Below are 13,077 nucleotides of genomic sequence, written 5' to 3'. Positions count from 1 at the left end.
ATGGTGTGTGTGTGTGTGTGTGTGTGTGTGTGTGTGTGTGTGTGTGTGTGTGTGTGTGTGTGTGTGTGTGTGTGTGTGTGTGTGTGTGTGTTGTGTGTGTGTGTGTGCTGTACACGTACTGTGCTGCGTGTCGTCGTGGCACAGAGAAGGGACTAGAGAGCGGACAGGCACCGATGTCACACAGTGGGCAGCTGCAAGAGAGTAGGTGTTATCAAGCGACGTCTATTCACTTGAGCAACACAACAAAATGGTCAAGCACAACTCAGTGCAATCTTGGGCTCGTCAGCATATACCACTTTGTAGTCTGAACCTAGGGCCATAAAATGTTTTGCAGATCTAGTGTGTCCATTTCTAGGTTTTCAATATAGACAAGTCAGTGGTTCTATGCATCTGTGGGTGTTCACTCAGCAGAATTGTAGTTCTACAGTGCTGTGAGAAACAGATGGCTCGGACTGTAACAGGAGGCCAGACAGGCAGACCACACGTCTTAATTAGGGCTTATAGCAGGGGGTCAGGGGTGGGGATGGAGGCTACTGGGATACCCCAAGTTACGTAATGTCCTATAAGACATGCAGTACAGTGTGAGTCATCATATACACAGCCTAGAACTGAGGATTATCCTTGTTTTTGGTGCCGGGCGGCTCAAGCCTATTGACCCAGATGAACACTCTGGACACTCCGGATCAGCCTGTAATTTTGCCTCTCGGAAAGCTTTGGATAGGCCTATAAGTGCCTTTTAGGCATAATCTAGGATCAGCTTAGGTGGGGGAAATTAAAACTGACCTCAGTATCTAGGAGCAATTTTCATCTTACTCTTCTCTGAGGCAGTTCTAGGATCAGTCTGTATAAGCCATGGTGTCATGTTGTCTGTGCTCCCAAAGACCTCTGTAAGGACATACTGCAGCCGCCAGCTGGTGGCCATCCAGAGGGAGGGGAGGGGCTCTCAGTGTCTTTAGTGGGTTTACTGGCAGTGTGTTGATGATGTCATTCCTCTGGAGTCGGCCGGCTGTATGAATCACATATGCTTAATGAGGCCAGGAGGCCACTGAATAGCAAGCCTACGTAACACTGAAGCCTCAAGGCGGACATGGTATCAAGCTCCTGACCGAGTTGTATAACCTACATTGCTTTAAACAGACACATAGTCTGCGCCCAAGAAAGCGAAGGTAACCGCCTTAAATTAGCATCACGCTCTCAGTAGCCATTAACGTGTTTGAAAGGCTGGGTCCATGGTCACATCAAAAACATTCATGCCGGAAACCCTCAGACCCACTCAATTACGGAATACCGCCGCCAATAGATCACGAGATGACCAATTCATTGCACTCACACTACGTTTCCACTGGACAAAAGGAATGTTGTTAATTGACTTACAGCTTCAGTGTCTAATACCACATAGGTGCCAAAGCTTCATACTAAGCTAAGGACCCTGGACTAAACACCTCCCTACTGCAACTGGATCCTGGACTTTACCTGACGGGCCGCCCTAGTGGTAAGGGTTAGGCACACAACACATCTGCCATGCTGTATTCTCGTGTGTGTGTGTGTGTGTGGGAGAGGGTAGAGAGGGGGCCGATGTACAAGTGGGCAGTGCAGGGTGGTGTACTCAGGACAGTTATTAATATGAATGGTCAGCACTAGTGCAATCTGGCATGTCAGCATCTCACCCACTTGTAGTCTGAACCCTGAGGCCATAAAATGTTTGCAGATCTAGTGTGTCCATTTCTAGGTTTTCAATATAGAACAGAGTCAGTGGTTCTATGCATCTGTGGGTGTTCATCTCAGCAGAATTGTAGTTCTACAGTAGCTGTGAGAAACAGATGGCTCTGACTGTAACAGGAGGCCAGACAGGCAGACCCACACGTCTTAATTAGGGCTTATAGGCAGGGGGTCAGGGGTGGGGATGGAGGGCTACTGGGGATACCCCAAGTTACCGTAATGTCTATAAGACATGGCAGTACAGTGTGAGTCATCATAATACACAGCCTAGAACTGAGGATTATCCTTGTTTTGGTGCCGAGGGCGGCTCAAGCCTATTGACCCCAGATGAACACTGTGGAACACTCCGGATCAGCCTGTAATATTGCCTCTCGGAAAGCTTTGGATAGGCCTATAAGTTGCCTTTAGGCACATATCTAGGATCAGCTTAGGTGGGGGGAAATGTAAAACTGACCTCAGTATCTAGGAGCAATTTCATCTTACTCTTCTCTGAGGCAGTTCTAGGATCAGTCTGTATAAGCCATGGTGTAATGTTGTCTGTGCTCCCAAAGACCTCTGTAAGACACTGCAGCCCCAGCTGGTGGCCATCCAGAGGGAGGGGAGGGGCTCTCAGTGTCTTAGTGGGGTTTACTGGCAGTGGTGATGATGTCATTCCTCTGGAGTCTGGCCGGCTGTATGAATCACTATGCTAATGAGGCCAGGAGGCCACTGATAGAGCCTCACACAGGGCCTCACAGGGTAACAATGGATCAGAGACCTCTCCCTGACCGAGTCTGTAATACCTACATGCTTCAAACAGACCACCATAGTCCCTGCGCCCAAGAAAGCGAAGGTAACCTGCCTAAATTAGCACTCACGTCAGTAGCCATTAAGTGCTTTGAAAGGCTGGTCATGGCTCACATCAACACCATCATGCCGGAAACCCTAGACCCACTCCAATTCGCATACCGCCCCAATAGATCCACAGATGACACAATCTCAATTGCACTCCACACTGCCCTTTCCCACCTGGACAAAAGGAATGTTGTTAATTGACTACAGCTCAGTGTTCAACACCATAGTGCCCACAAAGCTCATCACTAAGCTAAGGACCCTGGGACTAAACACCTCCCTCTGCAACTGGATCCTGGACTTCCTGACGGGCCGCCCCTAGGTGGTAAGGGTAGGCAACAACACATCTGCCATGCTGATTCTCAACACAGGGGCCCCTCAGGGGTGCGTGCTTCGTCCCCTCCTGTACTCCKTGTTCACCCACGACTGCGTGGCCAAGCACGATTCCAACACCATCATTAAGTTTGCTGACTCAACAGTGGTAGGCCTGATCACCGACAATGATGAGACAGCCTATAGGGAGGAGGTCAGAGACCTGGCAGTGTGGTGCCAGGACAACAACCTCTACCTCAACGTGAGAAAGATAAAGGAGCTGATCCTGGACTATAGGGGGGGCCAAGCTTTTTGCTATCCAGGACCTATATACTAGGCGGTGTCAGAGGAAGGCCCCCAAAAATGATCACAGACTCCAGTCACCCAAAATCATAGACGTTCTCTCTGCTACGCAAGTCTAAATACCAAGTCAAAATTACCTCCCCCCCCCCCCCCGGGAAATACCAATTTAGTAACAGGTTATATGAGGTAACATATTCTTAACCTATTCATGAACGCATGGATGGTTAAGTGCTTGTAAAGTACACATTAGGGCAAGGGTCTGCAACCGCCTGTTAACTTCGGCAGTGACAAATACAATTTTGATTTGATTTTGAGGAGGAAAGAGAAGAGAGAAGAAAGCCGAGGTAGAAACAGCACTAACAGGAGAGTGGGGGAGACGAGAAGAGGGGGGAAACATGGGAAAGGGGGACAACTCAAAATAGGAAAATAGTGGAGAAACATGAGGAAGAGCGAAGGAGAGGGTAGAAACATGGAGGAGAGATTTGGAAGAGAGAGGAGGAACATATCAAGAGAAGTGGAAACTGTAATCTGCATGATTGAAAGGTCACAAGATCGTTGGACCAGATCTGTTGGACCAGATTTATTCACTTCCATTTAACCACGTAATCTAGTTTGAGAACAAGTCTCATTTACAACTTCGACCTGGCCAAAGATAAAAGCAAAGCAGTGCAACACACAACACGAACAACACAGAGTACACATGGAATAAACAAGCGTACAGTCAATAACACATAGAAAAAAAGAAAATCATATACAGTGTGTGCAAATGGCGTGCGGAGGGTAAGGCAATAAATAGGCCTATAGTACGAAGTAATTACAATTTAGCAAAATTAACACTGGAAGGATAGATTAGCAATGATGATGTGCAATAGAGATACTGGTGTGTAAAAGAGCAGAAAAATAAATAAAAACATTAGGGGATTAGGTAGGTAGATTGGTTGGGCTATTTACAGATGGCTATGTACAGCTGCAGCGATCGTGTTAGCTTGCTCAGATAGCTGATGTTTAATTAGCGAAAGGAAATATAATATCTCCAGCTTCAGCGATTTTTGCAATTTGTTCCAGTCATTGGCAAGCATAGAACTGGATACCAGTGAAACACCTGCGGAGGCGGTCACGAAGTGGTTGTTACGGGACCAATGAAATAGACCTGCGGTCGTTGCACGAATGGGTTTGTTCTCGTACCCAGTGAGATAGACCGCTGGAGCTGTGTGCACAGGTGGTGTTTATCCGACAAGTGAGCATATACCTGCTGGAGCGCGTGCTATGGGTGGGTGTTGTTATCGTGACCAGTGAGATATACCTGCTGGAGTGCGTGCTATGAGTGGGTGTTGTTATCGTGACCAGTGAGCTGAGATAAGGCTGAGCTTTACCTAGCATAGACTTATAGATGACCTGGAGCCAGTGGGTCTGGCYACGAATATGTAGTGAGGGCCATCTGACTAGAGCATACAGGTCGCAGTGGTGGGTGGTATAAGGGGCTTTGGTGACAAAACGGTTGGCACTGTGATAGACTGATAGAAAATATAGAAAATATATTTCACAGCAGTTTAGATGGTTCTCTACACTATGCAATGCTTGTTTTGTCACAAAAACTGAAATTAGGCAAACTATTCGAATTTTAGCAACCAGGAAATGGCGGAGCAATTTCTGCATTTTGCACCTTTAACTTTGATTGCTCAGCTTTTAGGTTTTACAAGGTATAGAAGATCATAAAGTCATAAAAACAACCAACTCCTCTGGAGTTGTGGCTCCTGCACGATGCATTGGCAAACCCAGCGCTGATTCTGGATAAATTCACCATCTTACATATATACCACTCCCTACTGGATAGTGTGGTAAAAACACAGGCACACAGGCACACTGATCTGCATGCGCAGACAGTGTAAATTACACACAGACACATATAGCAGGACACATGGCCCACCCACACACAGGCACAAAGTGTACCTGACATAACGTAGTCACAATAGTGACAGTAGTAGTGGGAGTAGAGGCTTCGGGGAAGGGATCCCTCCCTGTGGCTCACAGACAGACAGACAGACTGGCATTGGATGCTGACAGGACCTTCCTAGTACTGCTTGTTATGCAATGATGCAATGACAGAGTTTCCACTGGAGTCTCTGGGTCTTACAGCTGCCAATACTTTAATAGTGAGGATGAATCTTATTTTTTGCTCATATCAGGCTAATGAAAGGCCATCATTGTAAATAAGAATGTGTTCTTAACTGACTTGCCTAGTTAAATAAAGGTTCAACTTAAAATTTCCATCCAGCTTGATGTACAAAATCTAATAATTATTCCTAAGTTCCCTCTGAATTCCACTAATGACTCTGTTATTGTTTTTGCTTGATCTCCTCTGGCTTAAATTGCTTCTCTATGAGCTCCTGACCTTGCTGTGAACTCTTTATGACACGAGCACATGCGCTCACACGCACGCACACACAGCTCTGACAACACCCACTAAACAGTACAGTACACTTTCCCTGACAATGACCTCTTGATCCTCTTCACTTAAACAGAGCAGCTTCAAACCATCCTGAACGGTCTGGCTGTCTGATCTGCAAAACCCTCTTGGCTCTGAGATGGATAGTTAGATCCCTATAGTGCTGTACTGAGTGTCTCCTCTCTTCTCTTCTCTTCTCTCTGTAAGTGAGTGTTCTGATGCAATCCTGTCCCCTTGATGTAGAGTTTTATGGTCCCTCTATTTTTATTTTATTTTCATCTCCTGTCCTGTCCTGTCCTGTCCTGTCCTCTCCCGTCCTTCCCTGTCCGTCCTCTCCTCTCCTCTCCACCCTCTCTCTCCTCTCCTTCCTCTCCTCTCCTCTCCTCTCCTCTCCTCTCCTCTCCTCTCCTCTCCTCTCCTCTCCTCTCCTATCCTCTCCTCTCCTCTCCTCTCCTCTCCTCTCCTCTCCAGTCCCTCTGTAGCAGTAGTAGTGTTTTATGGCTCTAAGCCTGCCAGCCCCACCCGTCATGTATGAGGACAGCAGGCTCTGTGGAGTCAGGAGGCTGCAGGCAGGAAGTGGGAGATTTCCTGGAATGTGCCTTTTTCCCCACAGTGGTGCAACAACAGCACCGTGCTCCTCCTGTTTTTGTCCGGCTCCACTCCGCGCTGCAGCTCCCTGTCCTGGTTTCCTTGAGACAGAGGGGAGGATGGGTAGACAGGGGTCCCCCAGAGGGAAGGCTGGCGGCCGGGGGTCCAAGGGTCCAGCCAGGGGGAGAGCTGACCCTTCTGTGCAGTCCCCCAGTCTGTGCTGTGATATTGGAGATATATTTTATCCCAGATCTCAGGATGAACAGCACCCCTTCTCCGGCCCCCCAGACAAACAAACCTCCTTTTCCATAGAGACTTGCTCCAGACTATAAGATCTGTTGGAGCAGCAGTAGGATCTTAGCACTGTAAATCAACCAGATATATGGCTTTATTTATTATCCCCAGCAGCTGTGCCAATACAAACAGTCTCTTATTTAATCTGAACAGTGCAGCGCCAAACTCCGTAGATTGCACCAAAGATCTTAGCCCTCTCTCTCTGCATCCCAAACCAACTCCTTGTGAAATGGGAGATGTGTGCTCATTGGTCCAGTAGAGTTGAGCTGTGCCTGTCACATTTGTAAGAAGGAGTATTGTCGCACAGAAGGATGACATCACTCACCTCTGAGAGCAGCACAACAGTCCCCGGGGGAGAGCCAGGGGTCACCACCTTTCCCACTGCCTGTCGATGCTTCCCAGAGCCCTGGAGACTGATGTGGATGGTGGGGCAAGCCAGCCTGGGAACTGGCCTCCAGCCAGGCTACACAGGGCTTCCCTGGACCCCTGGCCCTCCAGGCAGGCAGCCTCTGGCCTCTGGCCCGGCCTGCAGCCAACCTGGACTGGGCTGTTTGGGGAGCAGTGACACCATGGCTGGCCTGTACGTCTGTGGGCACCGACTGACACTGTGTGTGACGTTTGGTGTGATGCTGTGTGACGTTGTGTGTTACATTGGCCAGTGTATGAGAGTCAGAGGACACGGGTCACAGCATGGCCAGCCTACTCTCCTACAGAGGGCTCCCATTGTCCACTGGAAGTCTAGTCCTACTGGTGCAGTACATGACTCACAGTGAATTGTGTGGGCCTTGGTGGCTGAAGTTATTACATGAGACATACTGTTATTGATCATCCTAATGACTTCGTAATAACTCTCTAAATGTTTGATCACATGCTGATTTCTATCTCTCCACTGACTTAAGTAAGTGGTTGACAGTGGTGGAAAAAGTACTCACTTGTCATACTGGAGTAAAATTAAAGATACCTTAATAGAAAATGACTCAAGTAAAAGTGAAAGTCACCCAGTAAAATACTACTTGAGTAAAAGTCTAAAAGTATTTGGGTTTAAATATACTTAAGTATCAAAAGTAAATGTAATTGCTAAAATATACTTAAGTATCAAAAGTCAAAGTAAAAAGTATGAATCATTTCAAATTATTATTATTTTTGACAATTTATGAATAGCCAAGGGCCCACCCCGACACTCAGACATAATTTACAAACAAAGCATTTGTGTTTAGTGAGTCCGCCAGATCAGAGGCAGTAGGGATGACCAGGGATGTTCTCTGTTTAGTGAGTCCTCCAGATCAGAGGCAGTAGGGATGACCAGGGATGTTCTCTGTTTAGTGAGTCCTCCAGATCAGAGGCAGTAGGGATACCAGGGAGTTCTCTGTTTAGTGAGTCCTCCAGATCAGAGGCAGTAGGATGACCAGGGATGTTCTCTTGATAAGTGCATGAATTTGATTTTTCTGTCCTGCTAAGCGTTCAAAATGTAACGAGTACTTTTGATTGTCTGGGAAAATGTATGGAGTAAAAAGTACATTATTTTCTTTAGGAAATGTAGTGGAGTAAAAGTAAAAATTGTCAAAAATAGAAATAGTAGAGTACAGATATCCCAAAAAACTACTTAAGTAGCACTTTAAAGTGTTTTTACTTAAGTACTTTACACCACTGGTGGTTGACTATGTGTACAAATACATAAACAGTGGAACAGTTGTTGACTATTCTCACACACATACCSTATTCACATAAACAATACACAGTCGTGACTGCATCTCCAGCCTTCTTGTATTGTCTCACTGGAACAAGGACTATCTGGCTTAAAGGGCCAATCCTTAGTTGAAACAATAACAAACCGTTACCCCGCCTCTGTTTTGGTTAAAAGCTAAAGGGTGGGCTTGGAGAAATGTAACCACTCAAATTCATGGACAGAGCTAGGACTGACCATCCAAGATATAAACATTATAGTTTCAAGCATGTTTTAGGGGTATGTAGTGTTTATTTACAATGTTTACAAACACTGGAGTAAAACAAGCTTATATTTGGGGTTCTGATGGGGTTTGACAGTTGAACTAAGCTCATGAGGCAATTATAAATGATATTCTTCAATAATCAATATGTATATATTATTAATGAAAGTCCAAAAATGGATGAAGGAACTTCAGATTGACCCTTTAAGCTTTACACACAAGCATGCATGCGTAATATCAACGAAAATCTCGACGGGCACTAAAATACTATCTTAAATTTACTGTCAGATTGTATCTTTCACATAATGTTCTCCCTGAAAATGAAAAATCTAAAGAAAATGGTAACGGGAGGGGTTATTGGGAGGACCGCGAGTGCAGTGGGCGGAGCTCAGCCATTCAACAGAGGACTGGGAAAGAGGGGAGATTGAAAGAGAGGAGGAGGATTTGAGAGAGGGGGACAACACAGACAAGAGAGCTGTGACGGATTGTGTAGTGAAGAAAATATTTTACAGAGCAGGACAGCACCGTATGTCGCTGGGGACTGGAAACATTTATTGCCTGGGTTGACTGTTTATACCGTGTTCTGATGCAGTCCCCGGATCATGAGAGAAGCGCTGACCATGAGATTCGCCTGGAAAGCTAAGATGGTAAAAAAAAGTTCCACTGTTTCCGTGCTGCAGACTGTTGCTTTTGTGGTTTGAGAGTCAGCTTTCAGAGCGGCTGGAGAGGGAGGGGGTATGCTTGGGAAAGTAGTGGATAAAGGAAAGAAAGGGGGGGCGGCGGGGGATGAATTTGAACATTGAGTTTGAATTGTTTTCTCTCCCTCAACGCTCTCGTGGTGCACTTTAAATGGTCTGTATCGCCTGCGCGTAAACGTTTTGCGTAAAGACGCGGCCGCGCTATGGAAATGTAACTAGTGTCCGAATAAATATGATACCATTCGTTTTTCCCCATAGAAATGAAAAACTTTTGTCCCTGAGCCGAGAGTGAAATGGTAGAACAATTGCCTTGGCCCTGGGGCGTGAGCTCCTTTCACGGGTCCCTGCAGCTGCGTCTGGAGCAAGCACAAAGCCTACGGATCAGCCCAAAGACTTGACACCGTTGTTGTTATCTTGAGCGTATTGTTTTCACTTGGCTCAAGACTGTGATGTGTTCTGTGATGTCAGCAGAAGCGGGTCGGAGACAGACTACTGTTATTTTCCCGAGCAAATAGTCAATTCTGTAGTCGGATCCTTCTCCGCTGAATTGGAGCATCCTTCCAAACTGAAGCCTGTCCAGCAATTATGAAATTGGAGTTAGTAAACAAGCCATCTTCTGTTTATATCCTGGGGTCATTTATATGCCATGTAGTCTCTAAACTCATTCCTTTTCACAACCATGTTTATCTCAGCTTTTGTATTATAGGCCTATTAGATGACACACTGAGCTGGGTCCTTTTAGAGGCTAAAATGTCCCCTGTGACAGAATAACTTGTTTGATCTCTCTTTTTATAACTCCCGCCCGGTGCTTTTGCCCCAACTTGGTCCACAAAGCAGGCAGGCCTTTAAACCCCAGTTTGAAAAACATTTATGCCTGGCACAAAGAGCAGGCTCTGTGCAGACTGTGGACTCAGCAGGCTGGGCCACAGAGCAGAAATACCTCCTGCTATTGTTTTGGAGTGGACTGGACTGCATAACTCACTGAGTGAAGTATTTATCTCGCAGGCAGAGAGGCAGCACTGTACAGGAAACGGATGGAAAATACAGACCTTCTGGCCTGTTTTATCTCCTGGACTCGGTTACTCCTCTGTGGCCTTCTTTCTCTCTCTACACCAGAGCCCATTGCCACCACACACTGTTTATCAGTGCCTGACTGTGATTGTTTGGGGTGGGTTCCCTGCATGGCCCTCTGTGCTGTGTTTTTGTTAGAACCCAAACATCCACCCACAACAGTTCCGGGCTAAGTGCCACTGGCCTTAAGAGCTGGCGTTTTAAGCCTGTTAACGGCCAGCTGTAACCTTTGACTCTAGCTGCCACCACTCTGTCTAGGGAGGGAGTGGACTTTGCCATTGTCCTGTTATGGCAGCGGTGGAAAGTGAGAGTTTGGACTTGCTGGAGTGCTTCTGTCCTCTAAACAGCTCCTCTTTATGGGATTGAAATTAGCTCTGGTCACCGTTACACTGCATGCGGCTGCCTTCCTGCTTGACTGGGCAGATGTTTGATTTGAGTGAACTGCAGTTCTGTGTGTGCTCTGCATAGCTGAGAGGCAATATGTCGCCAATATGGATTCAGAGCCAGAGAGTAGACGTGTGTGTGTGTGTGTGTGTGTGTGTGTGTGTGTGTGTGTGTGTGTGTGTGTGTGTGGAGCAGTGAGCGGTACATGTACTGTATTTCCACCAGTTCCAGGCTCTGGGAGGGAGGTTTCAGGTTGAGCCAGTCTCAGACAGGCCGGGGATCTTTTATTGTCTTTAGTCTACAGACAGTTCTCAGCTTTAGCTCTCATCTCCTGCGCTCCAGTGGCCCTCTCCAGCTCTGACCTCAGCTCTCAGAGAGGGTGAAAGGTATGGGGGTGAGGGAGACAGTCTCTCCTACTCAGTGGCACTCTGCTCAGTATGGGTTTCATTCTCTATCGCTTTCGCGGTGTCCTTGAGTCATAACAAAAGTACTCCTCTTTTGTTTCTAGACACACTTCACTTCTTTTTAAATGTGATACATTTTGCTACAGTTTTGGTTTGTTCAGCTTTGTTGTGGTCCTGTGTTCTAGAGGATGGTTTGTCTGTGTGTCAACAGCTCAATATGTCTCTRCCACAGAGCTCGGTGCAGGACTGGGGGGAGGAAGTGGAGGAGGGAGCAATATATAACGTGACACTGAAGAGGGTCCAGATCCAGCAGGCTGCCAACAAGGGAGCAAGATGGCTGGGGGTGAGTGGACCACTCTGCTCTTTCACTACAACACACTGGTTGAAAACACGCAAACTTGAGAACCTGTGAGAGACTTTATAAGGCTCAAACAATAACCCTGATCAATACATTATATCTATAGACAGATTGAATCTTTCCATTGGAGAATTGATGATATAATCACTAGTTAACATGGCAACGTTGGACAGATTGAATCACTTTGCAATTATATAAGTCTATAGTTCTTTGTGAAAGGAGAGGGTACAATAAATAGTTTTGTGGATAGAACTTGTCTGTTTCATTATAAGATATGCAGTAATGTCAATTTGCAATCACAGGGCGTTTTAACTTTTAAACTGTTGAATTCTCCCAATTTTGCCAACACCCTGCGCAGTCCATATAAAAACTTTTACACAAATAGCCTACTCAACTGTTTGTCAAAGTCATGTGATTTCCTGATTTGCCAGTTCCATAGAGAGAGAGTACTCTAGTGCACCAAAATCCTGTTTTAGCACTGGTAGCGCCATTGAGTACTTTTACAATTTTGAAGTAGTCAACTGGGAGGGACTTCCTATGGGTTAAAGAAGAATCACAAAATTCCATCCATATCGTCAAGCGGGATCAGCCAATGAATTATACTCARGAATTATAGTCTATTATACTCACATTCCATAACTGCAGGTGGCAGTCAAGTGCCAACCTTGGCTTTATACCTGTTCAAACAGCACATTCCAGGTGGCAGGATGCACCCTTTCAGTTTGTTTACCAACTCATAGAAGTAGCAGAATAAGAAAATGTACTACTTCAAAATGGAGATGGCCACAATGGCACTGCCCATGCTCGCACAGATGCCACAATGAGACAGGTGCAATGTTGCGTCCTCTAATTATCTCTGTCTGGTTCTAATTAGGTCATTCCATGTCATTTCAGCAAGCCTTGACACCCACCATCTGAAATTGTTTCTGTAGTTCGAAATCGATAAGATAAGCATTCCGGAAACATTATTTTGTTGAAATATAATTTGATCTCTGATAAATTTAAGCTAATTGATTGCACCTAAATTGTCCATTTTAATTTATAGGATTAATGTAATATTCAATAATTATAGTACCTAACATCTGATTTGGACCAAACCTTTTTCTAACAATGACTAAGACATGAGGAATCCAAAGAAGTGGTCAAAAGCCATCGGACTCCCAACACCCCACACCAATCTCACCCCAACAACCAGTATATAGTATCAGTTCTCTGTTTGACAACTAGTATGGAGCTCAGAGTATAGTTATTTTTCATCCTATGTAATGTATTCTCAGTGAACTTGTCCCCCCCACCTGTTCAGACAAATTTGTCATTAAAGTATCTAGCAATTGATTGTGTAACTCAAGGATATTACTTATAGATTTTTTGGGATATGAAGTGTGGAAATGTTAATATAGTTACCATTGGCCTGCATTGGATTTGTGCCACAAATGCCAAAAAGCATTTGAAATTGTGGCCAGGTAAACAAAACCAAAGCATGGGTTGCTGTCATACCTGGCCCATAGACTGCTTACAGGGTAAGAAAACATATATATATATATATATATATATATATGTATGTTGTGATTTGGGTGAACTATCCCTTTAACAATGGGGAGATTCTTAAAAAAAAAAAATCTAATAGCAGGAACAGCACCATCTAGTGGTCAGAACCTGGTATTATCAGGATGTAGGATGGGACATACACCCAACAACTTCAATTACTAATTTCTCTGAACAG

General features: G+C 45.5%; 1 protein-coding gene across 2 annotated transcripts in view; it reads left to right on the top strand.

Moving 5' to 3' along the window:
* rgl1 (ral guanine nucleotide dissociation stimulator-like 1) overlaps positions 1-13,077 on the top strand; it is a 35,270-nt gene that overhangs the window by 7,747 nt on the left and 14,446 nt on the right. The window contains exons 1-2 of one of the 2 annotated variants that reach the window (XM_024004246.2): positions 8,836-9,086; positions 11,229-11,339. In XM_024004246.2, coding sequence (XP_023860014.1) covers positions 9,042-9,086; positions 11,229-11,339 — 156 coding nt within the window. In that variant the 5' untranslated portion in view covers positions 8,836-9,041. Of the gene's footprint in view, positions 1-8,835; positions 9,087-11,228; positions 11,340-13,077 lie in introns of those variants that run through there. The other variant, XM_024004245.2, reaches the window with a different exon arrangement.

This window comes from Salvelinus sp. IW2-2015, linkage group LG16, assembly GCF_002910315.2.
Source record: "Salvelinus sp. IW2-2015 linkage group LG16, ASM291031v2, whole genome shotgun sequence".
In the NCBI taxonomy this organism is placed as follows: Eukaryota; Metazoa; Chordata; class Actinopteri; order Salmoniformes; family Salmonidae; genus Salvelinus; species Salvelinus sp. IW2-2015.
The sequence above is the reverse complement of the archived record's forward strand: the minus strand, read 5'-3'. Positions and strand labels throughout refer to the sequence as shown.